The 23,058-nt window shown below is 38.8% G+C and overlaps 1 protein-coding gene across 2 annotated transcripts in view; it reads left to right on the top strand.

Annotated features, from left to right (window-relative positions):
* Window positions 1–2,449: 2,449 nt before the first annotated feature.
* The window catches only part of SCG3 (secretogranin III), a 35,369-nt gene continuing 14,760 nt past the window's right edge, over window positions 2,450–23,058 (top strand). The window contains exons 1-11 of one of the 2 annotated variants that reach the window (XM_082734751.1): window positions 2,450–2,592; window positions 3,588–3,731; window positions 4,424–4,476; window positions 4,981–5,026; window positions 5,121–5,336; window positions 9,735–9,877; window positions 11,111–11,260; window positions 13,722–13,899; window positions 16,721–16,837; window positions 19,915–19,998; window positions 21,659–21,790. In XM_082734751.1, coding sequence (XP_082590877.1) covers window positions 3,641–3,731; window positions 4,424–4,476; window positions 4,981–5,026; window positions 5,121–5,336; window positions 9,735–9,877; window positions 11,111–11,260; window positions 13,722–13,899; window positions 16,721–16,837; window positions 19,915–19,998; window positions 21,659–21,790 — 1,210 coding nt within the window. In that variant the 5' untranslated portion in view covers window positions 2,450–2,592; window positions 3,588–3,640. Of the gene's footprint in view, window positions 2,593–3,238; window positions 3,732–4,423; window positions 4,477–4,980; window positions 5,027–5,120; window positions 5,337–9,734; window positions 9,878–11,110; window positions 11,261–13,721; window positions 13,900–16,720; window positions 16,838–19,914; window positions 19,999–21,658; window positions 21,791–23,058 lie in introns of those variants that run through there. The other variant, XM_082734750.1, reaches the window with a different exon arrangement.

Below are 23,058 nucleotides of genomic sequence, written 5' to 3'. Positions count from 1 at the left end.
ATCCTTATCTCTTAGGTAAACATATTGACATAATTATGGATGAAATGATATGAAGTCTGGGTTTTTACAGGTAAATAATCCATTTGGGGTGCCAAGTGGTTGGGAATATAAAATAAAAAGAATAGTCATAAGCTAATGACCAATAAAGTTGGGTAATGAACACATTGGTGTTAATATCAGTATTTTCTCTCCTTCTGTGTTTGTTTGAAATTTCCTATCATTAAATATGCAATAATTAATAGAATGGTTTTTTCAATAATGGATAAAAACATCTTTCAAATATGTCTACCTCCAAGACTCAGCTCAAAAGGCATTTTCTTCACCACTGAATGAGAACATGACAAGCAATCCATGTGTGTGTTCCCCTATATACAAGAAGTACTTACAAATTACCTGTACATTGTATGTTGTCTATTTTATGATCATCTGTGTCAATGACACTTATAATTTCAACATGTATTTTTTATACTATTCAATTTTTTAAAAAGATTTTATTTATTTGACAGAGAGAGACAGAATACAAGCAGGCAGAGGGAGAAGCAGGCCCCCTGCTCAGTAGGAGCAGGACCCAGGGATCATGACCTGAGCCAAAGGCAGCTGCTTAACTGACAGAGCCACCCAGGTGCCCCCACTATTCAATGTTTATAGTGGATGTATATCGAATAATAAAATATTTTAATCTTTTTATTATTAAGAAAAGAGATATCTTCTCTTTGAAACTTGCCTGACCATTCATTCCATTATTTGCACCCTATCTGAACTCTGCACGTAAAAGAGAGGACCCATAACACACTTCTGTGCTTGTTTGTTTACTTATATTTAAATGAGGTCAATGTGTAGGACATGAAAACTACTCAGTAAAAAGTTGTATTTATTGTTGTCCTTTCTCTTTATTAGGCTATAAGACTAGCAGTGGCCGTCTTATTTGTCTTTATATACCCAGCAATTATCTCAATACCTGCTACACGTCAAGTGCTCCATAAACATTTCCTAATGAATAAATGAAACTTAGAATCACTCCATTTAGAGCTACACTGTGTCCACCAGAAATATCCATAAGACTGAGGAATGTAAAGTAATTCATGCCTTACAGTTTACTCAGTGTTCTACAGCTCATTTGATCAGAAACATAACATATTCCTAGATTCAGTGTCCATTTAACACAGTCATCTTGAGTCCAAACGGCAGAAAAAGGTCAAACACATTTTTAAAAATTTTTGGCAAGTAGCCATCTCTTACCTTCATTCTACCCTGAGCCTCTCTCCCGAGCACAAACATATAACAAGGAGAGAGGTCAGTCAGAAACAGGACAAATAAAAGAATGAGGCTGAATGGATGATGGGGAGTGAAGGTACACACTTCTAGTTATGAAATGAATAAGTCACCAGGATGAAAGACACAGCATAGGGAGTATAATCAATGGTAACTACACTTGTGGTGAGCATAGTATAATATATAGAGTTGTCAAATTACTACGTTGTACACCTGAAACTAAGTTACACTGTATGTCAACTATATTTTAATCTTAAAAATGAAGGTAATTATTTTAAAAATAGTGTGAGACTGAGGAATCAGGGAAGGAATAGAGTGTCAGGATTGGCAAAAGGCTATATCACATAATATTCAGTAATGTTTCTTAAGTGCTGAAAACATTTCATGACTTATATTTTAGGCTATGTCAAAATATTCTTAGCATCAAAATGACTTGATCAAAACATGTACCATTTGATCCTCACAATAACATTATGAAAGAAACAGAGACTGTCATCGTTTTTTAAAATTTATTTACGTCAGAGAGAGAGAAAGAGAAAGCACAACCAGGGGCAGAGCAGGGAGCCCGATGCAGGACTTGATTCCAGGACCCTGAGATCATGACCTGAGTTGAAGGCAACCACTTAACTGGCTGAGCCACACAGGCGTCCCTCCGTTATCTCTGTTTTAAAGAAGAGGATCATGAGGAAATTTATCCTTTACCCAGCTGGGATCTTAATTGTGACAATTTTTTTAATGAGGTATACCAGTATACTGGGATAATAATGCTGTGTTATCACTGCCAAAAAACAACTATTTGTTTTGAAATAGCTGTTAGATTGAAAGTACTCTTCAGGTTCTAAAGGGAAGTATTTGAGTAACTTCCAAACTCAAAACCCTTTAGAACAAGGGAGGTCTGTTTGTTAGTTAGTTTGTTTGTTTGTTTATAGGAACTCGAATGACTAACTTGCTCCTTGAAAAGCAAGGGTGCAGAAATCAAAGGCCTGATTGTGCTGAATCCTTCTATTTGGTCATTATTCAGATGGGTTCCCAGAATGCCACAGTACGAAGGAAAGGCTCCAAGCTCTGTTTAAAAATCAGAAACTGAAGAGCTTACTCAGCATCCTGCTGACATTACTGTTGCTTGTTTTCATTATTTAAGTCTTTTGATAACTCCTTTGATAACTCCTTTTATGCAATAGTGTTAGACTTTGGGGAATATTCTCAGAATGTGGGAAGCACCTCCTGACCTAGTTAGCATCCCTTCTCTTCCAAGACTTCTGGAACAGCCAGACCCTTAGGCATAATTGAATCCTTGGGAAGAATTTTACGGAAATGCAGGTTTGTTTGTTTGTTTGTTTTGTGGTGCTGGTGGTGCTGAAGAGGGGGCTTTCCCCTTAGTGAGGATGGGGGGGGGGTGTTTTACAATGAAACTGGCTCTTGATGCTTACTTATCCCAGACTGATGAGGACATCCACGCTTGGGGGAACAGGTAGTAATATTTTTAGTTCTGCTTCAGCATCTAGGAGAGTGCGAATGTGTAGCAGCAATATATGTGAAAGAATATTCCTTGAATTTCCCAATTCAAAAGACTGCATAGAATTAAGACAGAAAGAAGAGCACTGAGGGACGAGGGACATTTTGTATGCCAACCCAAATCACAAAGGCATGGCTTTTCTAAGGATGTAAGTATTATATCTACCTTTTGGTTAAAGGGGGTGGAGGAGAAAGAAGGAATTCTGGAACAGATATCCCAGAACTATCCCAAGACAGAAACCTTCATACAAGGTTATCTAGCTCTGCTTGACAGGTGCAAGGGCAGGGAAGGCATTTGGTCCTTGAAGTAACATTTGGTTGGGACGTTACGACAATGACGTCCAAGTTTATAGCAATCCAGGTGACCCTGAGCACAGGAGCACCCGAAAGACTGCGGCACGGAAAGTACGCTAGCCTGCCGGTCGCCCCTCCCCCCTCGCATTCTCGGGGGATTGGAGTAGCATTGGAGTCGCTGACGCCATCCCTTACCGCCTCTGGCTCTCAGAGAGCATGCGCTTCCTTCCTCTCACTTCCTCTCGAGGAGGGAGAGAGAGTAAGGCTACGCCCTAGCCGACCCGCGGCTGGCTTCGCGTCACAGGAACTTCAGCACCCACAGGGCGGACAGCGCTCTCCCCCACCTGAGGACCTGACTCCAGAGCGCCCGCAGCCTTTCTAATCCCTTTACTGAGTAACGCCGGCGCGGAGCTCCCCTGGCCGCTGGGTCCCTGCCACTCTTCCTCCCCTCACCCGCCCTCCTAGCTCTTCCTGTTTTTACTCCTCCTTTTCATTCATAACAAAAGCCACAGCTCTGGGAGTCCGGCGCCAGGCTGTTTCTGAAGCCAAGCGTGGAAGAATGGGGTTCCTTTGGACCGGCACTTGGATTCTGGTGTTGGTGCTTCAAAGCAGCCCAATTCAAGCTTTTCCCAAGCCGGGAGGCAGTCAAGGTACGTGGGCACTTTTCTTCCCACCTCTCTTTTATTTCGCCGCGAAGAGGTAAAGCTTTGCATAATCCCGGGAACTGTAAATCACCTTGCCTCTTTTCTGATCAGATCGTATCCGTGTATATTGACAGAGAAATCAGTCCGAATTCAGAGACAAGAAGACAGATGCCACCACCCCCCCCCCCCACACACACACACAATTTTTGAGTGATAGAGTAATAGTATGGGTTGTTTTGAAATATCTTATTTTGAAACTGGGCGAGGAGGTGTTTTTTTCCGCCTTAAAAAGTGGCATTTTCCCCCTCTAGTTGTCTTACAACTAGGATATTTTATTCATAATATGTGCAGCATATGATAGAAGAGCTTTTAATTTGCCAATCCAAATTATGCTCTATCTAGCTGGAAACAGCTGGCAAGAGAAGTGTTAGAACTAAATGTTAGATTTCTGAGCAGAAAAATGAAAGTGTAATTCTATTAACTCGGGAAATGCACCAAGATAATAAGCAAGGCAACGCTGATAATCATTGTTACTGTATAATCTTGATTATCTTTGTTAATACATATTTTTGTTCACAGGCATCCAAAAACATTTCTCCTAACATTTGCTTTTCTTTTTTGGAGATTTTATGTAGTAAGATACATATTGTACCTTTCCACTGTACAATAAAATTTATATTTGTGTTTGGTTATTCTAGAAAAACCCCTACATAATAGAGAATTAAGTGCAGAAAGACCTTTGAATGAACAGGTAGGTCAAAAGTAAAATTATAAATGCTATTTCATTTTATTTTAGTTATTATATTTAATATAATTAAGCTGTGACATTTTAGCCATTTTGAATTCACAAACTTCAGGAACTTAATAATAAATTGGCAGAAATTAAGATGGAAATATGTTTTGGGAAATTGTACATCTTAACAGTTACATACATAGAATTCTGTATAATACATAGAACTGACTGTATAATAACTCACTAAATCCAATATCACATCCACTCTATTTTAAGACTGTTTAATTTATCAGATTTATCTTTCACCAATATTACAGGAGTAGGGGATTAATATTTGCAGACCATCTGCCCTTTCTTTTATCTCATTTAATCCTCATGGCAATGCTTTGAAATAGAAATTATTATCTACATTTTACAAATAAGAAAATGAAATCCCACAGAGATTAAATTATTTAGCTGTCATATTTGGTAAATGCTGGAGCAATTATTTAAAACTGGGTCTATCTCCAATTTACTTCCCAGATTGCTGAAGCAGAAGCAGACAAGATTAAAAAAACATACCCTCCAGGTAAAAAGAAATTATGGTGATATAATTTAAATAACGTAGGTTATGAAAATCTTAACTAAAATGGATGTGTTGGGCTTGGGGGCTTTTATTACAGAAAACAAGCCAGGTGAAAGCAATTATTCCTTTGTTGATAACTTGAACCTGCTAAAGGCAATAACAGAAAAGGAAAAAACTGAGAAAGAAAGACAATCCATTAGAAGCTCCCCATATGATAATAAATTAAATGAGGAAGACGCTGATTCAACCAAGAATCGAAGACTGATTGATGATTATGATTCTACTAAGAGTGGACTGAGCCATAAATTTCAAGGTAAATGAGGAAATAAAACTTTTGATTCCTTTTTTCTCTAACTTCGAGTCTCCCCATTGTGGGTTAAGAGAAAGTCCTATGTTTTAAAAATAGCCTTTTTATATTCATAGTCCTTTATTAGTTAGGATCAAAATTAAGGCAAAGCCCAAATTTTTGTGTGAGGCCTCAACTTCACAGAAGCCCAAATTTTATTTTCTCATTTTAAGGTTCTTTTACTGATTCTTTGAAAACAATGTAAATCTGCTGTCTATATTCTATGAAATCGAATTCATTTTAACATTCCAATTTACTTTAACTATTAGTACAAAGAAAATATCAGAATTCTCAAATAATTACATCAGTAAAATGCTCCTTACGAAAGCTGAAATAGCCATTACTTTCTTTTCAGTGGTCTTTTCCTAGTCATATCTTTCTCCCTAGGTCATTCTAACCTTTCCATGGCCCTAATTATCATCTATAGCCTGATGTCTCATAACACTAGCCCACACTTCTCCTTCTCTAAAATATATATATATATATATATATATATATATATATAACCTATATATACAATAGTTTTGTTCTCTATCCTCGATCACCGCCATCCTTGTCCAATCTCTAATCATGTCTCACTTGAACATACAGCAAAATCTTCTAATGGATTTTCCAGCATCCACTCTGCCCTTCTCTAACTCAGAGCAGCCAGAGTGATCTTTTCAACACACAAGTACAGTCTTGTCACTCTTGCATAAAACCCATTAGTAGATTTTTATTTGTGTCGGGATGAAAACCCAAATCCTTAATGTGGCTTCCATAGTCCTGGAAGGACAGATTCCTGTGTTCATCCAGCACACATGATCTGATAGAAACCTGTTCCTTTCGTTCATGACACTTAATGTAATTTGTAATTTTATACTCCTAAGTGTGACTACCTATGATTTATGTCTTTCTCCTTAACTAAACTGGAAATGTCACTAGAACAGAAACATTGTATATCCAGTGTCTGAATCCTTATGATTTCACTGCATGAATAGATGAATAAAGAAATGAGTGAGCAAATAAAATAATACTCCAGGGAGTAAATGAACGATTGTATCTGAGCATAGAGGAGGAGAGTGTGTTTTCTGTGCTGAGGACCACTGCTTAAAAGTGACTACAAATTTTCTTGAGTATTCTTATTTTGCTCCATGGCCACAAGAGAATTATCTTGGCTATCTCTGCCAGAAAACAACTACCGACTAAATATTACTTTCATTGGATATCACAGCCTGAGGAAAATTCAGAAGTGTGTTCTATATGAATAGGGTAGGGGAAATGGTTTATATTTTGAAACATTTCATATTGTATACTACTCACGGAAATGTGTTTCTCTTGAATTCTACTTTTTAACCTAAAATATTTGGACTAGAAATAAATAGGTATTGGGTATAGCTGCATACAGAATGGTTTAAGTTACTTTGATTGAACAGACCATTTAATTTCATAAAATTTTAAAATAGTCTAATGTTTGTTGACTACCTTTTTTTTTTTTTTTTTTTTTTTGGTCAAACTTGTTGTATGTGCAGGCAGAATTATAGATCTGTTTGTGTCTGATCACTAACTTAAGTAACTTATTTTTAAATTGTTTAACATTTTATTACCATCCCAAATGGGTTCAGAACTCTCAAGTCCTACCCTTGATAGCTCTAGATTTACCCTAGGAGTCATTTCAAGTCCACTTGAGACTACAGAGGAGACTTTTGGAGATAATGGTCTATGAGTGAATTACTGTTCTCCTCTTAGACCTTGGAAATCCTGGAACCAGCTGGGTTTGTGAGACCAAGTTAACTGGAACCTCAGAGGCATGCAGACTTACATCCCAGAAGGAGTAAAAAAGTGAGGGGGCAAAACTTCTGCAGGATACTGTTACACCTTTGTGAAACCTCCAGATGGGCTTGTAGGGCCTGTCGGGTGTCCTTTTCCCTGTTTGCCACAGTATATGTGATTCGGTTTTTCCAAGTTTCTTTTATGAAGTGGTGCTTTGGGGTTCCTGTGTGCATTCACCAAACAAATATTCATTGAGCAATTACTATGTTTCAGACTATGAGCTAGACAAAAAGCTCTGTGTAGTTAGGTATCATGCTTAAACTATTTATCAATCTGTTTCCAGTTCTGGCCCATATGAAGACTTTACTAAAAATATGTGTTGGACAAATGAATGCCAGGTGCCGTACATAGATGCCAAGGGTTCAAAAAATAGCAGGGCGATGAAGACTTGGAAGATGGTCTTTTACATCCACTTAGAATGTTGTAGCTGCTTAAAAAAAGTTATGGATGTTGAACTCATGTTTGATTTCCCTCTGAGGGTATGTGTAGGAGGGTAAAATATGCTTTCATGAGCAGTAGAGAAGTCACTCTAAGTAATTCTCTCCCTTTTAGAGAAGCCAAGTAAAATCAGTGAAGGTAAGGAGCAATGCCCAAGTGGTCAACGATTAACACCATCTAGCAAAGGTCAGCTAGGGAAGTCTGAGCTCCTGACTCAAGAGCAGGCAGCAGTGCAGCAGAGCAGAGAGGCTGTTTCTGCCGAGAATTGCTTATGTTTTCCCTGTTATGAAGTAAATGAACTGAAAAACAGTCATCTCAGTTATTTTCCAGCTCCAGCAGGCAACCAGTGCTCTTCCTTTTTTTTCAGATCCTGAGGGATTAAGTGGGAAGGGAAATAAATTTTTCCACCTCTGCATAGACCTGCTCCACATGTTCCCGAGAGTCTGTCTTGCAACCCACAAATGGAAGAATCAGACCTAAATAACAATGAGTCTCTCTCCTGAAAAATATGGACAAAAAAAACCAATTTTCAGTCAGTCAGGAGGGAAATCGGTTGTATGGTTTTTTCTTAGGGTGTCTTCTGTTTATTAGTCACTCTGATACACAGGGGCTCCCAGAGCTCATAGCTAATGGCTTGGTCGACAGCTCAGCAATAATATACTGTCAGGAAGCTTCTAGTCCTCCATGTATAATCATTCTATTCAGTTTCCTAAGCTTTTCTTCAAACAACAAGAAAATATTCTGCCCAAGATGGCATATCCCTTCAGCTGTATGGACTCTGAAAGGAGGGTTGGGAGAGAAATTTCTTGTTTGAATCCTCAAAGTCATGGAAGAAAAAGGACAGAATAAAAATAGAAATATGAGTCTCTTCTTTCTCTGAGTAAATATAATCAGAATTATCTTGGTAGAATTTGACCAGAGATTCAATTTCCATTTTCTCTAGAAGATAATCACAGTTGGCACAAATCTACTACATATAATAATTTTTTAACTTTCACATGATACTGCACACCAGCTTTCATAGAGTACTTTGCAATTTAAGAGGTACATTTACATCTTATTCTAACTGAGCTTCATAATGAAACAGATAATCCTACGATCTTCCTTTACAGTGGTCCAAGGAAATATAGATAACAAGTGGTATGGTGGGCTAAAATTCTGATCTGCCAATCCATCTAGGGTGACAGGAAGAGTTAAGTGCCTTGTAAACTTGCACATACTAGTATATTGCTCCCTGTGCTCTAGGTGAGAAAAGACCACCTGTTTCCTGAGAGTTGTCTTGGACATGGTGCTGTGTTTCCTTGCCACCAACACGACTGTGCCTTTCCCTCAGGATAAGCTCTTGTTTCCTCTGAAGTAGTGCTGCCAAATGTATTCCCAGGAAAGCCAACAACACATATTTGCAAGCATCTCTGCAGAGATTTACATAGATTTACATACTGCTTTGCACAAATCTGTTGTCTCATTTTAAAAGTTTAAATATCAGACACATAAAATAAGTTCCCTGTTCTCTAGAGAAAGGGGCTTATCACATTAAGCTGTCTTCTGTAAAGGAGCTCAGACACACATTCATTTAGAAGTAAATATTTATCCCAGATAAGTCATCAAATCTTCAGCATACCCTCTCTGATTCCGAGTGTGAGGCAGGTTCCCCCACCCTCAGGCCAGGAACTTGCCAGTGGAAGAAATACACGTGCAGATATTACCAGTCTACTCTTTGTATGGAAGTGGAATATCAAATTATATAGTATATAGAAGGATGTTTTGGACAATATGGCATAATACATAAATATGGTCCACTGTAAAATTTCAAAATATAACCTTGTTTGTATTATTAGTGAGAATGAAAAATGGAGAGGCTTTTTGTGTTGTCCTCAGATCTTTTTTTACTTAAAATCACATAAGAAGCTTTCAGAATTTCCATTGTCACCTTAGCATCTCACCTAGAAGTAAAATTTTATTTCTAACCAAGGGCTTATGTGGGCCAAACAACACCATGAATGCATTCCAATCATACCTGAGTGTACAAGAGCAAGGTACAGATTGAAAATGTAATACAATCCATGAACTGGGCCTATGATAGCTATGATGTGGAATTGTGGTTACACCCTCTAGATGATCCAGACGGCCTTCATCAACTAGATGGAACTCCTTTAACTGCTGAAGACATCGTCCAGAAAATTGCTACCAGGATTTATGAGGAAAATGACAGAGGAGTATTTGATAAGATTGTTTCTAAACTGCTGAATCTTGGCCTTGTAAGTCCTGCATGCGAATAAACCCATTTCTTAGTACAGTTTGGAATTTGCTAAGAAGCCAAGCTACATGGTCCAAGTTGTAGCCGAATGTTTCTTATATCTCTACTTTATATTAAGCACGATAGGTTGTGAGGACAAATAAGACAACAGTCTTCTAGGAACTTATAGTCTACCAGAGGAACTACACAAATATACACATGCCCACCATGCAAGCAGCATCAGAACTGTAAAAGCAGTCCAACATGCCAGAGGATGGGTTATGTGCAGTTGGGCAATAAGGAAGAGCTTCAGAAAAGGAGGTGTTTGAAGTCAGCTCAAAGGATGGTTAGGATTTAATGAACAGCAGTAAAAGATATGTGAGTTGTGACAAGAGACTAACAGGAGCAAAGACAAGCAACATTTGGGAAACTCTAAGCAATTTAATTAGGTCATCCCTCAGCCTGATTCCCAGACCTTGTACAGCTCTGTCAGGCCATAGCAGGGGGCTAAATTTGTCTGTTTCAGAGGCTACCTGCCATGACCTGCCCCTGAGGGTAGAGAAAAAAACGCTCAAGGGGCACCTGGGTGGCTCCAATTGTTGAGCGTCTGCCTTTGGCTCAGGTCATGATCCCAGGATTCTGGGTTCTAGTCCCATGTTGGGTTCCCAGCTTGGCAAGGAGTTTGCTTCACCCTCTTGCCCTCTGCTCGTGCTCTCTCTCACTATCTCTCTCAATTAAATTTATAAAGTCTTTTAAAAAGAGAGAGAGAGAGAAATAACCCTCAAGGTGTTTCTCAAAATAAATGTTCCATGGATTCCCAAAGACAGGCCTGATTATTTCTACAGCCCAAAGGTACTATTTCCCAGGAGGGCTGGGGCAGTCACTAGAATGGCCAGCAACTAATAGAGGCATAAACAAACGTTATCTAGAAAGAGGGACCACAAGATTCTTTCATCTACTAAAAAATGTATTTGACTAGAGTTTAGTCTAGATTTTTTTTTTAGATTTTATTTATTTATTTGACAGAGAGAGATCACAAGTAGGCAGGGAATCTGGCAGAAAGAGAGGGGGAAGCAGGCTCTCTGCTCAGCAGGGATGCTGAGGCAGATGGGGGCTTGATCCCAGGACCCTGAGATCATGACCTGAGCCAAAGGCAGCGGCTTAATCCACTGAGCCACCCAGGTGCCCTCAGTCTAGATTTTTTAATCACAAGTATGAGAATAGCAGTTATATATGTTTTCACTCTTTATAACAGATCACAGAAAGCCAGGCACACACACTAGAAGATGAAGTAGCAGAGGTTTTACAGAAATTGATCTCAAAGGAAGCCAACACTTATGAGGAGGAACCCAATAAACCAACAAGCGTGACTGAAAGTCAGGCTGGAAAAATACCAGAGAAAGTGGTATGTATATGTGACTTCATATGCATGTTATGAATGTGTGCATATGCATGTGCATGGATGTGCATCTGTGTGTACTTGTATTTGTATAAATTAATACAATCTATATATAATTAATATCTTCCTTGATGCCAAAGAAGATTTGGGATATGTGACACGTTGAACCCACTTAAAATATATACTCATGAAATATCAGTAAGTTAAAAGATATAACCCAACTCTCAGTTGAAAATGAAGATATGGGTTATATTATATTACACAGTAAAGGTTACATCTTATACTCCACAGTAAATTAACCCATAATGTTAGGTGGAAATGTCATAACCATTCCACATAACAACTGCTTGTATAATGTCAGTGGACTGGAACCAAATATTTCACAGCTCTTTCAGTATACAACTTCTGCTCACAGAATGTCATCATCTGCCTCCAGAACCCAAAAAAAGAAACTCGGGTTGATTTGATCCTCTGCCACACCAGCCTGTGTTCCCAGAGCTAGTTCCCCGATGCTGCCTCTCTGTTATATCCTGAGCCCTTCCACCTGTTCCTTCCTCTTCGCATTGGTTCGGAGGCCTGCAACCATCCTTTACTTGGACTAGTCATTCCCCCTTCCTTCCCCTTCCCGGCTCTATGCCTCCTCACCTTTTCTTTGGCATCGCGACACTACTAAAATCTTCCTCCCACTTTGAATTCCCTGTAAAACTCTAGACGGAGCTGACCACAGAGGGATATAAGAAAATATCAAACTCTTCACCTCTCCTTTACTTCTCCACCAGAGCACCCAGACCCCATGGCTCCTCATCCCCTCCAACGCTGTATCCCAAATACAAGGAAAAAGAGTGTATAGGCCTATCGTCCTGTTTTAGAGGAGGCTAGAAAACAGAAACTGGGTCTGGGTTTTTCTTTTACTAGATAGCATAACAGCTCCCTTTTGGTCTCCCTACTTCCCATCTCCACCAGCTTCCATTTTTTTAAAAACAGGTTTTAAAGATCTACCCATAACATTCTTGATTTATCACAGAATCCATGACATTCACTCAAGCTAACTATCTGAACTGAAAGTGACATAACCACTGTATTTTCCTGATCTTTCACTCCCATTTTGTACTCCTTATTCACCCATCTCTAAACACCCATATGCTTGACCTGTTCACTGTCATCTAAATGCCTTAATGCAAATGAAATATTCATTCAGTACATATTTATCGAGGTACCAAGTATGAACCAACCACTGGGGATGTAATGCTCATTTAAAAAGATAGAATCCTTGGTCTCATGAAGCTTAAGGTCTAATGGAAAAAGTAGATGGTTTTCTTCACAAATAGTCACCTATTTTAACTACAACTGCCTTGAGTGCTTTAAGGAGAGAAACATGGTTCTATGAGACCTTGTTAAAAAGGAACCTGTACTGGACTTGGGCTCAGGGAAGTGACAAGCCAAAACTGAAGGCTGAATGGGAGTTAACTTGTGGATATGAGAGGTAGAAGGTAGTGAAGAATGTGTGGAGTATCCAAGTAGCTGCTACAAGGGCAAGGTGGCTGACAAACAGAGAGAGCAATGAGAGATGAGCCTGGGCATGTGGATCCAGGGCAGACCAGGCAAGGCTGTGGATTCTGATCTTTATTGTAGGACCATTAGGAAAACTCTGGATGATTTTAAGCAAAGGAGTTACATGATCATATTTTTAAAAAGGTAACTCTGGCTACAACATGGAAAATGCAGTGTTGGGAATAGATTAGAAATAGTTGATGTACCAGTTAGAAAGTAAGAGATGAAAGTATCTGGACTAGAGCCAGGTAATGGAGAAAAAAGAAAAATGTACAAATTTGGGATAGATTTTGAAAGTAGGGCTAACAAGGCTACTGATGGATTAGATGAAGGAAATGAAGAGAAAGAGACAAGAAAGGCTTTTAAATTTCTGTCTAGTCCACTGAATGGACAATGGATCATTAACTAAGATGCTGAACACTGGAAATGGATCAGGTCTGGAAGAAAGAGTCCCACGTACCTTTCCAGATAGCCCTTAAAATTTTTCTGAGCAGTCCCCATGGTATGACTGTTCTGATGGCATTGGATATTCTGACAGGCTTTCCTGTATCCTGTCGTCAAGTCTGTGACTTCAAAGCTCCCCTCCTTGGTAAAGGGCATTTTTATGAGGAGACACTCATGAGAACTGACAGAGGGGGAACTTGGCCAAGTAGGAACCTAGAAATTCCCTGTCTATTCTCCAGGAGCAGGAGCCAGGGTTCTCAGGTGAAGCATATGTCTCTTAGCCCCAGTGACCTTTCCATGTGGCTAGATGCCCACATGCCTGGAAAAGGGTTTGATCCTGTGAGAGCTTGCAAAGGAGGAGGTATTCCTACACTTCACATTCAAGGACACCAAAGAGGAAAGAATCAAGATGGAGTGTAATTAGTTCTAACAAAATGTTTACTTTTTATTGATTCCCGCCCCTCCAATGGAGACTCCAATGGCAACAATTCAAGATGGTTTTACTAATGGACAAAATGATGAAACAGTATCTAATACCTTAACCTTGACAAATGGCTTGGAAAGGAGAACTAAAATCTACAATGAAGACAACTTTGAGGAACTCCAGTATTTCCCAAACTTCTATGCACTACTGAAAAGTATTGATTCAGGTAAACACTGTGTTTTCTGACCATGCGGAATAGAAACAGTAATTCCAGGAAGTGAATGGGTGGGGTTTTTTCTTCCTGTTTTCAGTTAAATGCAGTCTTCAATGACATATATTATGGCCTCGGGGAAAAGAGTTCACATCAATTTTTTCAAAAGAAGAATACTAGTTATGAAAATATTTAGGAAAGGATAATCAGGAAAGCTGGAGTTTCTGGATAGTGCAATCTTTGTGTTAACAGAGGGTTCACTTATTTGTTCAAAAAACAGTCACTGGACATGTGTGGTGTTCGGGACGCTGAGGTAAGTAAGCCCTGTACAGATGAGGAGAGAAATCAATGTCACTGCCTGATTTGCTCAGCCTCAAATCTTATTGCAAATCTTTTTTTTTATTTTTTATTTTTATTTTTTTTTTAACTTTTTATTTTTTATAAACATATATTTTTATCCCCAGGGGTACAGGTCTGTGAATCACCAGGTTTACACACTTCACAGCACTCACCAAAGCACATACCCTCCCCAATGTCCATAATCCCACCCCCTTCTCCCAAACCCCCTCCCCCCAGCAACCCTCAGTTTGTTTTGTGAGATTAAGAGTCACTTATGGTTTGTCTCCCTCCCAATCCCATCTTCTTTCATTTATTCTTCTCCTACCCACTTAAGCCTCCATGATCCAAAGGGGCACATGCACCCGAATGTTTATAGCAGCAATGTCTTTTTTTTTATTTTAAAGGCTGTATTCATTTTCCTCTCTTGGTGGGAACAATGTGTATAACATAATTTAATCCTTTTAAAAATAATTCAGATTTTTGCTTTTTAGACATTTTCAACTTCAGTCTTGAAATGAGATCAAATGAACTTAACACTGGACCCCAGCAGGTCAGAAGCCCAAAACACACGTGGCAAATGATTTTTTTTTTTTTTTAAACAAAGTCCTCAATGTGTCTTTTCTCTTACATGTACATCAGAATAGGTTAGCTGAAGATTTCAATTCATGTTTAGTTTTGATTAATCTTCAAGGAAGATAATAATGAGCAAATTTTCTGTTGTTATTATTGTCCAGACAGGTGCTCTGCACTGTTTTATGGCTTTTCCTCTCTCTGTTCAAAGATTCAGCCCTGGATTGAACATTTGTAATAAATATTCCCCCAAGAAGTGAGCTTAGAGTGAACTTTCATTTCTGGAGAACATCCATTGTCCTTCAATTGCAGACACTGGCCAGATGGCACCAGCCCCTTTGCTGGTGCCTACAGGGCTGGTACATCTTGAGGGTCCATTCTCAGCCATCTTGCCCCATTGCATGGCAAATGCCCAGCTCAGAACCTTTGTCATCTTGGTGAGTCACTTCTTGTCAGTGAAGAACATTAGCATGACACCAGATAACTTTACAGATGTGACCTTGAACAAATAGTGTGACAGCTGAAGTTATTTACCATCGCTTTCCCAGGATCTCTTCCCCATTTCTTTTCTCACACTTCTTCTCTCCCAACTTTGGAACTTTTATGGTATTTGAAAGATTCCACTGTATGGAATGTTTTTATTTTACTTATATTTCAATTTCCTTGACCCCCACCCATTCTTAATTTCCTTTTTTTTTTTTTTTTTAATTTAAATCCTTACACTATGGTCTTTGACAATACCCATCCTTCTCACCCACAGTCTGAACCAACTGAGAAATAATAAAATGGGTAGAAAACCAAAATATTTCTGATAACTGATAAAGTCTGGGTTGAAAGTGTTGTATAAAGCAGCTTAGTGTGAGATCCAACAATAGGCCTGCTCACACTCTGTCCTCAGTCTAGTTCTTGGAATAGAATCGTTGGATTCTACAGAGCAGGTACTTGTCTCAGATCTCTGCCTTCCACTGTTCCAGGGGAGGAAAAAGAAGAATCTAAATCCCTATCAGTCAAGAAATGAAGACTATTGGCCATTGCCTACCAACCCCATCTGTAGGAAGGATGAAAAGATGGTGGGGGAAAGGCCAGAAGTATTAAGAAGAGAGCCTTCATGGCAGCCAAGAGAATAGAGAAAATGGACTCTCCTCTAGCACCTCTCTTTAAAAACAGAAATATTTTTTTTTAACTTTTAGAATTTATATATATATATATAGTCTTCTATCAAGAGGCAGAACAGTATGTCAAATTATGAAGAGTTTCCAAGAAAGCGGTTACCTACAGGAAAGAGGAGTTGGGGGGGTAGGAAGAAAATGTTATTTTCACTACTATTTAATTCTGTACTGCCAGAATATTTTTACTACATGCATATATTCTTTCAAGTAAAATAAAGTTTAGAAAGCAATATATACTACTATTAATATTAAAAGATCAACCCTACATTATAAAAAATAAAGATACATGTGTGTTTTTATTTTTAAATATTATTTGAGTAATGAAAACAGGTTATTCTTGCCCTCAAAAACATAGAGTCTGAATAAAGAAAAAGTGTTGGGTCACAAATTTTCTAACTTTGTCTTTGAGTTCCTATTACCTGAGGTTGTAAACTGCCTCTTTATCATTTACTCTATTAGTGCTCGCTTCGGCAGCACATATACTAAAATATCATTTACTCTATTAATAAAGTATTTTAGATTAAAGTAAATCTTTTTGGAGAGTTATAATTGATTGCCCATTTCTGGAAAAGTTCAGTATGCCTGTACATTATCCTGTATGCTGAATCAAATCTTAGCCTTTCTGTTAATTAAATATATGTGGTTTCAGATATAAGTATAGGGAGAAATATTTCAATAAGATGCCTACTTCATAAACTGACACTGAAAGAGGAAGCTATATTCCACTATTTTTTTAAATTATTTGTTCTTTTATATAGAAAAAGAGGCAAAAGAGAAAGAAACACTGATTACTATCATGAAGACATTGATTGACTTTGTGAAGATGATGGTAAAGTATGGCACAATATCTCCAGAAGAAGGTGTTTCCTATCTTGGTGAGAGTCTTATCTGTTTTGTTTTCACTGTAACAGTTTTCATTGTCCAAATTGAATTAGGGATTTAGCAATAATTACGTCACAAACCTGATCATTTATACCAAAATAGCCTGAAATATCTGAGTAACCGGAACTTACCAGCTTGATAATGCATAGAAATAAAATTAACCAGAAATTTTCAACTCTTTATAGATACGGCTTGAGTGCAAACATTTCACATTTATTACATTTTGTCTTATTAACATTTTCCAAATATCTCCATGGAGACAATTTTATTAAAATTCAACCCCTCCTTTTGTTTTTTTCAATTGTGTTTGTACGGTCAGGACTGGAAGAGTTGATTTTAAGCAGTGAGGTCTGCGTGTGGTAGGAAGGAAAAAGACCAGGACTGAGCGACAGAGGTGATGCCCCCTGGTCTGGCTCTGCCAAAGACCAGCTCTGTCCCATGGGATGTCTCAAGCACTCACCTTGCTTGACCTTAATTTCTGCATCTGTAAAATAAAGGACTGTGTGATCAGTGATCGGGCTGGTGAACTACAGCCATGGAACCAAATCTGACCCATTGCCTATTTTTGTATAGCACACAACTAAGAATTGCTTTTATACCTATAAATGTTTGAAAAAAATGCAAAGAAGAATTGTATTTTGTGACACAAGAGAAGTATATACAATTCACGTGGCAGTGCCCATACATGAGGCTTTATTGGCACACAGACACACTTGTTTGTTTCGATACTGTGTCTAGCCCATTCTGTGCACAATGGCAGAATTGAGTCATTCCAATACAGACCACAGATGGTCCACAAAGTATTTACTATCTGGCCCTTTACCAAAAAAGTTAGCTGACCTTTGATTCCTTGAACTTTGTGATAAGCTTGAACGTTCTCTGTGTGTGGGGGTTGTTTAAAGAAAGAAAAAAAAAAAGCCTTCGGTTTTCCTGCTTGGTTTAGTTAATGAACAAATACAATTTATCTCTGATGCCCTTTGAGCAAGATGACCTCATGACCCCTTACTCTGATCTCTAAGAGAGGAGGAAGAATTAGAAGAGAAAAATCTTGGGGCACATGGGTGGCTCAGTGGGTTAAGCCTCTGCGTTCAGCTCAGGTCACAATCTCCGGGTCCTGGGATCAAGCCTTGCATCGGGTGCTCTGCTCAGCAGGGAGCCTGCTTCCCCCTCTCTGCCTACTTGTGATCTCTTTCTCTGTCAAATAAATAAAATCTTTAAAAAAAAAAAAAAGAAGAAGAAGAAGTAGAGAAAAATCTCATAGGATAGAATGATCCAGAATCACTCTCTATGAACTCCATTTTTTTCCACATGAAAATAATTTTGCTGGTTTTGTCCTGATTGTGAAGGAGCATATTTATTTTTAAAAAATCAGTCAATGCAAAATGATGTTTAAAAAGAAGTAAAAAGGGGCCACTGGGTGGGTCAGTCAGTTAAGTGTCTGCCTTCAGCTCAGGTCATCCTCCCAGGGTCCTGGGATCTAGTCCCTCATGGGGCTCTCTCTTCAGTTGGGAGCCTGCTGCTCCCCCTGCTTGTGCTAGCTCTCTCTTTCTCTCTGACAAATAAATGAGTAAATAAAGTCTTTAAAAAAAAAAAAGAAGAAGAAGAAAAGGTAAAAAAATCACTTATAGTACTGGCACCCATGTGACATTCTGGTTTATATCATTCCAGATATTTGTCTGTGTTTGCACACATATATACCATGATTCTTTCTTTCTTTGTTTTATCTTGTTTAACAAAAAAATGGGCTCATATTATACAAAATCCTTTGAGGCCTACTTTACTCAGTAGATCAAAGGCACTGTCTCAGATCAATCACTATTTCATACCAATGGAATGGACTTGTCGTTTACCCAATGGAAATGGACTAGAAATGACACAAGTCTTAGGGGCAAGGTAGGTATTTCCACTGCTGTTCATAGCTGTGCTATCCAGTATAGTAGTGGAAAGGGAATTCGTTGCCTCATGTAACAGAGGAGTCCAGGGGCGGGGATGGTCTGATGTTGGGTTTGTAAAGTCCACCAGTAGTGTGAGGAATCTATCCCTCCCCTTGTCCCTGCACTGACTTTCCATGTGTTGATTCATTCCAGAGAAGCTGCCGTGTTACAGGAAAAAGATGGCTGGTAACCTCCATCCTCACAGCACAGCAAACCTGGCAGGAAAAGATTGTCTTTCCCTGTGGTCCTAGCATTGAATCTCATGGTCCTGGCTTGTATTGGGCACGTCTTCAAACCAATCACTCAGCCCAAGGCGGTTGAGACCCTGAGGAACCAGGCCTGGATTATTAGCCCTGCCTGAGCCAAATGTGCTGAGAATGAGAATGGTCTTTTTTCCCCCCTTTTTAAAGATTTTTATTTATTTATCTGACAGAAAGAGAGAGGGAGAGAGAGCAAGAGCAGGAACACAGCAGGGGGAGTAGAAGAGGGAGGTTTCCCATGGAGCAGGGAGCCCGATGCGGGGCTCGATCCCAGGACACTGATCAGATCACGACCTGAGCCGAAGGCAGACCCTTAACGACTGAGCCACCCAGGTGTCCCTAGCCTGGGTTTTCTTTCCTTTTTTTTTTTTAAGATTTTATTTATTTATTTGACAGAGAGAGATCACAAGTAGGCAGAGAGGCAGGCAGAGAGAGAGAGAGAGGAAGAAGCAGGCTCCCTGCTGAGCGGGATGCGTTCCCAAGACCCTGAGATCATGACCCGAGCCTAAGGTAGCGGCTTAACTCACTGAGCCACCCAGGCGACCCTGGTCTGGGTTTTCTAAAGGAAAATCAAGGTGTAGTTACCACAGGTGTCCATTAAAGGCTTCAATCCCAGACATGTTCTAGCAGTGGCCCCAGAGACGGGAAGAGACTTCTGCAATTAACTGAGGAGGATGCTGAGTTAAGGATCCCGAATAATACAAAATAATCGATTCCTAGAAATAAGATCCATGCCAAACATCTTAACCACAGCGTTAACATTGTGGAATGGCTTTATGATCTGTCTGGTGAGGTTTAAACAGTTTTAGTAGAAGTTTGATATCATCTTTCAGGAAATAAAATTATATTTCATATTTCTTCCCTTCCTCCCTCCAGAAAACTTGGATGAAACTATTGCTCTTCAGACCAAGAACAAGCTAGAAAAAAATGTTACTGACAATAAAAGCAAACTTTTCCCAGGTATGATTTATTTCACTATGTTTCTACCTTTAGCACAATCATCCTTCATGTAAATAATGATTTCAATAAACATTGATCAACAATTACAGATTTCAGAACTTTTAAAGTCTAAAATCCAAGCATAGGATTAAGTAGCTATAAATTTTGCTATTCTGTGGCTGGTCTTTGCATAGATATCTGACTCCAAGGAGCACTGAAAAGAAATGCAGGTCTTCCCTGAAGATTCTTCACAGGTGGCTGGTGGGATAGGGGGGTAACTGTATATCACAAAACTGAGTCATTCTTCCTGAAATTCTCCTTCAGGCTTTTTTTTTTTCTCTCCCAAGATCACCATTTCTCCAGAACACTCTCTCTGATCATCTGTCCACTTCACTGCGCCTCCACTGGTTCTCCCCTCCCAAGACTTCCTCTCTCCTCTGAGAAAGTCTGTGCCCCTAGGTAGTGTGATTTACCCCTCCTCTTGGTTTTTTTCCTCCTGCATCTCCACCCATCACACCCTGGAACCAAGTGGTACAAAGGAGCCTGCTCTGAGGGAGGAGGGAGGAACAAAAAGAGAAAAGATCACACGTTCTTAGGTGTCCCTGTCACAGAAGTTATGTACATACGTTTGATGGAATATTATGCAGCTTTTTAAAATGATGTTTCCAAGTAGTTTCTTATATCCTGGAAACATATTTCTATCATAATGTCAATGACAAAAGCAAGGAACAAAATTGTACTGCAACTATGAAAAGAAATTACACATCAAAAAATATATACAGACCACAGCACTAGAAGCAGATATTTTCATAATGAGGTAACAACTGACTTCTTTCTTCTTTCGTCTTTTTTCTATAGTAATAACCCTTTTATTGAAAAAACAAACCTTATGGTTAGGCTGCTTGACATTTCCTATTTTATTTACAACAGGGATGCATTACAACATTTTCAAGCGGTTAGCTACTACAAGGTGTGTGACATTTTTAATTCAATAGAAGGTTGCTAGAAGGAAATAGATTTTTTTCCCCACTCTTGTCCCCTCACTTTTTTTTCTGAAGTATAACTGATACAGAAGTTAGTTATTCTTAAGTGGCAAGTGAACAGCTCCCATTCTGACAGCAAGGGTTCAGTTCTCTTCTTTGTATTAGGGAGGCCAGGGATAAGGGAATATGAAGAAAGAGGCAGAAGGAAGTCTTGCCAGAGCCCCAAATTCTTAGGTGCTACTCCGAATTCTAGAGTGTTCATCAACAGTACAACATCATGGAGAGATTAAACAACTAAAGAGTTACTTTACTTTGGAATGAAGATTCAAATTTGCTTTGGGATCTGGCATGTCCTACTTGATTGCCTACATTGATTATAGTAAGGAAAATAGTCTATGCTCCAATGACACAATAGCAGAAGGGAAAGAACACTAAACCAAAACCTGGAAAGGTGAGGCTTTGCCCCAGCTCTTTTGCTCACTCAGTGCTCATCTCTTCCTATTCTGGGCCTCAGTTTCCTCTTCTGTTAAAGGATGGGTGGAAGAGGAAGTTGGACAAGATAATCACTAAGGTCCCTTTCAGCTCGAAAAATTATCTGACCTTAGACAGTACCTTTACAATAAAGTTTATTTCTACATTATTAATTAATTAATAGATAGGAAATAGGGTGGTAACAACAGTGCACAATCTGGTTACAGCACCATCAGAAAAGAGTCATGAAGAAACAGATAGCACCAAGGAAGAAGCAGCTAAGATGGAAAAAGAATATGGAACATTGAAAGATTCCACGAAAGATGATAACCCAAGAGGAAAGACAGAGGAGCCAAAAGGTATGGAATTAACAGCTTTAAGTTGGCAATGAAATTGGAGGAGCAAAAATTGTCATGACACCCAAGCTGATCAAAAATGCAAGCCCTAACTAAATCAGCACCATCTGTATAGAAAAGATTCAGCACATGGTATCTTTACTAGAATAACAATCTTTTTTAATGGTCTTGAGTCTCCTAGAATGGCAAATTGGTTCTGTCTTCTGATGGTCTTTACTGTCCAATGGACTTTTGTACTTGGAGAGGAATACTTATGACCGTTTGTGCATCGTTTAAGATCTAATTTATAATTTCTTAAATACTTTTTTTGACATAATTAACATTCCTCTAAATAATCATATGCTACTTATTCAAGAAAATCATCAATATTTATGGATTTAACAGAGCATATTCCCTTAATCATCTATAGTGATTGAAATGAGACGAGCAATCTTAAGGACCTGATTAAAAATCACAAATCCAGGACGCCGGGGTGGCTCAGTGGGTTAAGCCTCTGCCTTCAGCTCAGTTCATGATCCCAGGGTCTGGGATTGAGCCCCGCATCGGGCTCTCTACTCTGCGGGGAGCCTGCTTCCTCCTGTCTCTCTCTGCCTGCCTCTCTGCCTACTTGTAATCTCTATCTGTCAAATAAAATTTAAAAATCTTAAAAATAAATAAATAAAAAAATAAAGATCACAAATCCAATATATCAAATTTCCTTAAATAACTTGAATACCTTAAAATGCACAAAAACACACATTAAACTAGCCCAATAATTACAATACCCAGTGCTCATTGCAACCAGTGTCCGGTAGTTTTTAAAGGATCTTTACTCTCTGGCAACAAAAGGATATCCTTGATTCACTGAACTTTCTCATCCCAAGACCTAAAATCAATTCCTCTTCAAATAGTTCTAGTTCTTTTTTGTAGAAAACATAGAGACCTGAACCTGGGTTAAATGGTTCAATGGACCAAAAGTACTACTTCTAGTTTAATTATCGGGACTTTGTTGAGATAGGAAAAAAAATTTTTTTCTTAATATATCAAGGTCATGTTGATTTTTCCAATCTTGTAAAGCTTTATATTATTGTATTTTTTTCCTCTAGCATAGACTTCGTAGACCATCACATTTTTCTCCTACATCAAAATAACTGACATATCAACACTAATCTTTTGATGTAGTAACCTATGTTAAGAAAGATTATGATGTTGCATCTGGGCTCAGGAGGAAAGAACTTGGGAATGATTAATTGATAATGTTTGTCATGAGCATAAAGAAGGGAGAATTGGTA

Source organism: Mustela nivalis, assembly GCF_964662115.1.
Source record: "Mustela nivalis genome assembly, chromosome: 6".
NCBI classification, from domain to species: domain Eukaryota; kingdom Metazoa; phylum Chordata; class Mammalia; order Carnivora; family Mustelidae; genus Mustela; species Mustela nivalis.
This window is presented reverse-complemented; position numbering and strand designations above follow the sequence as displayed.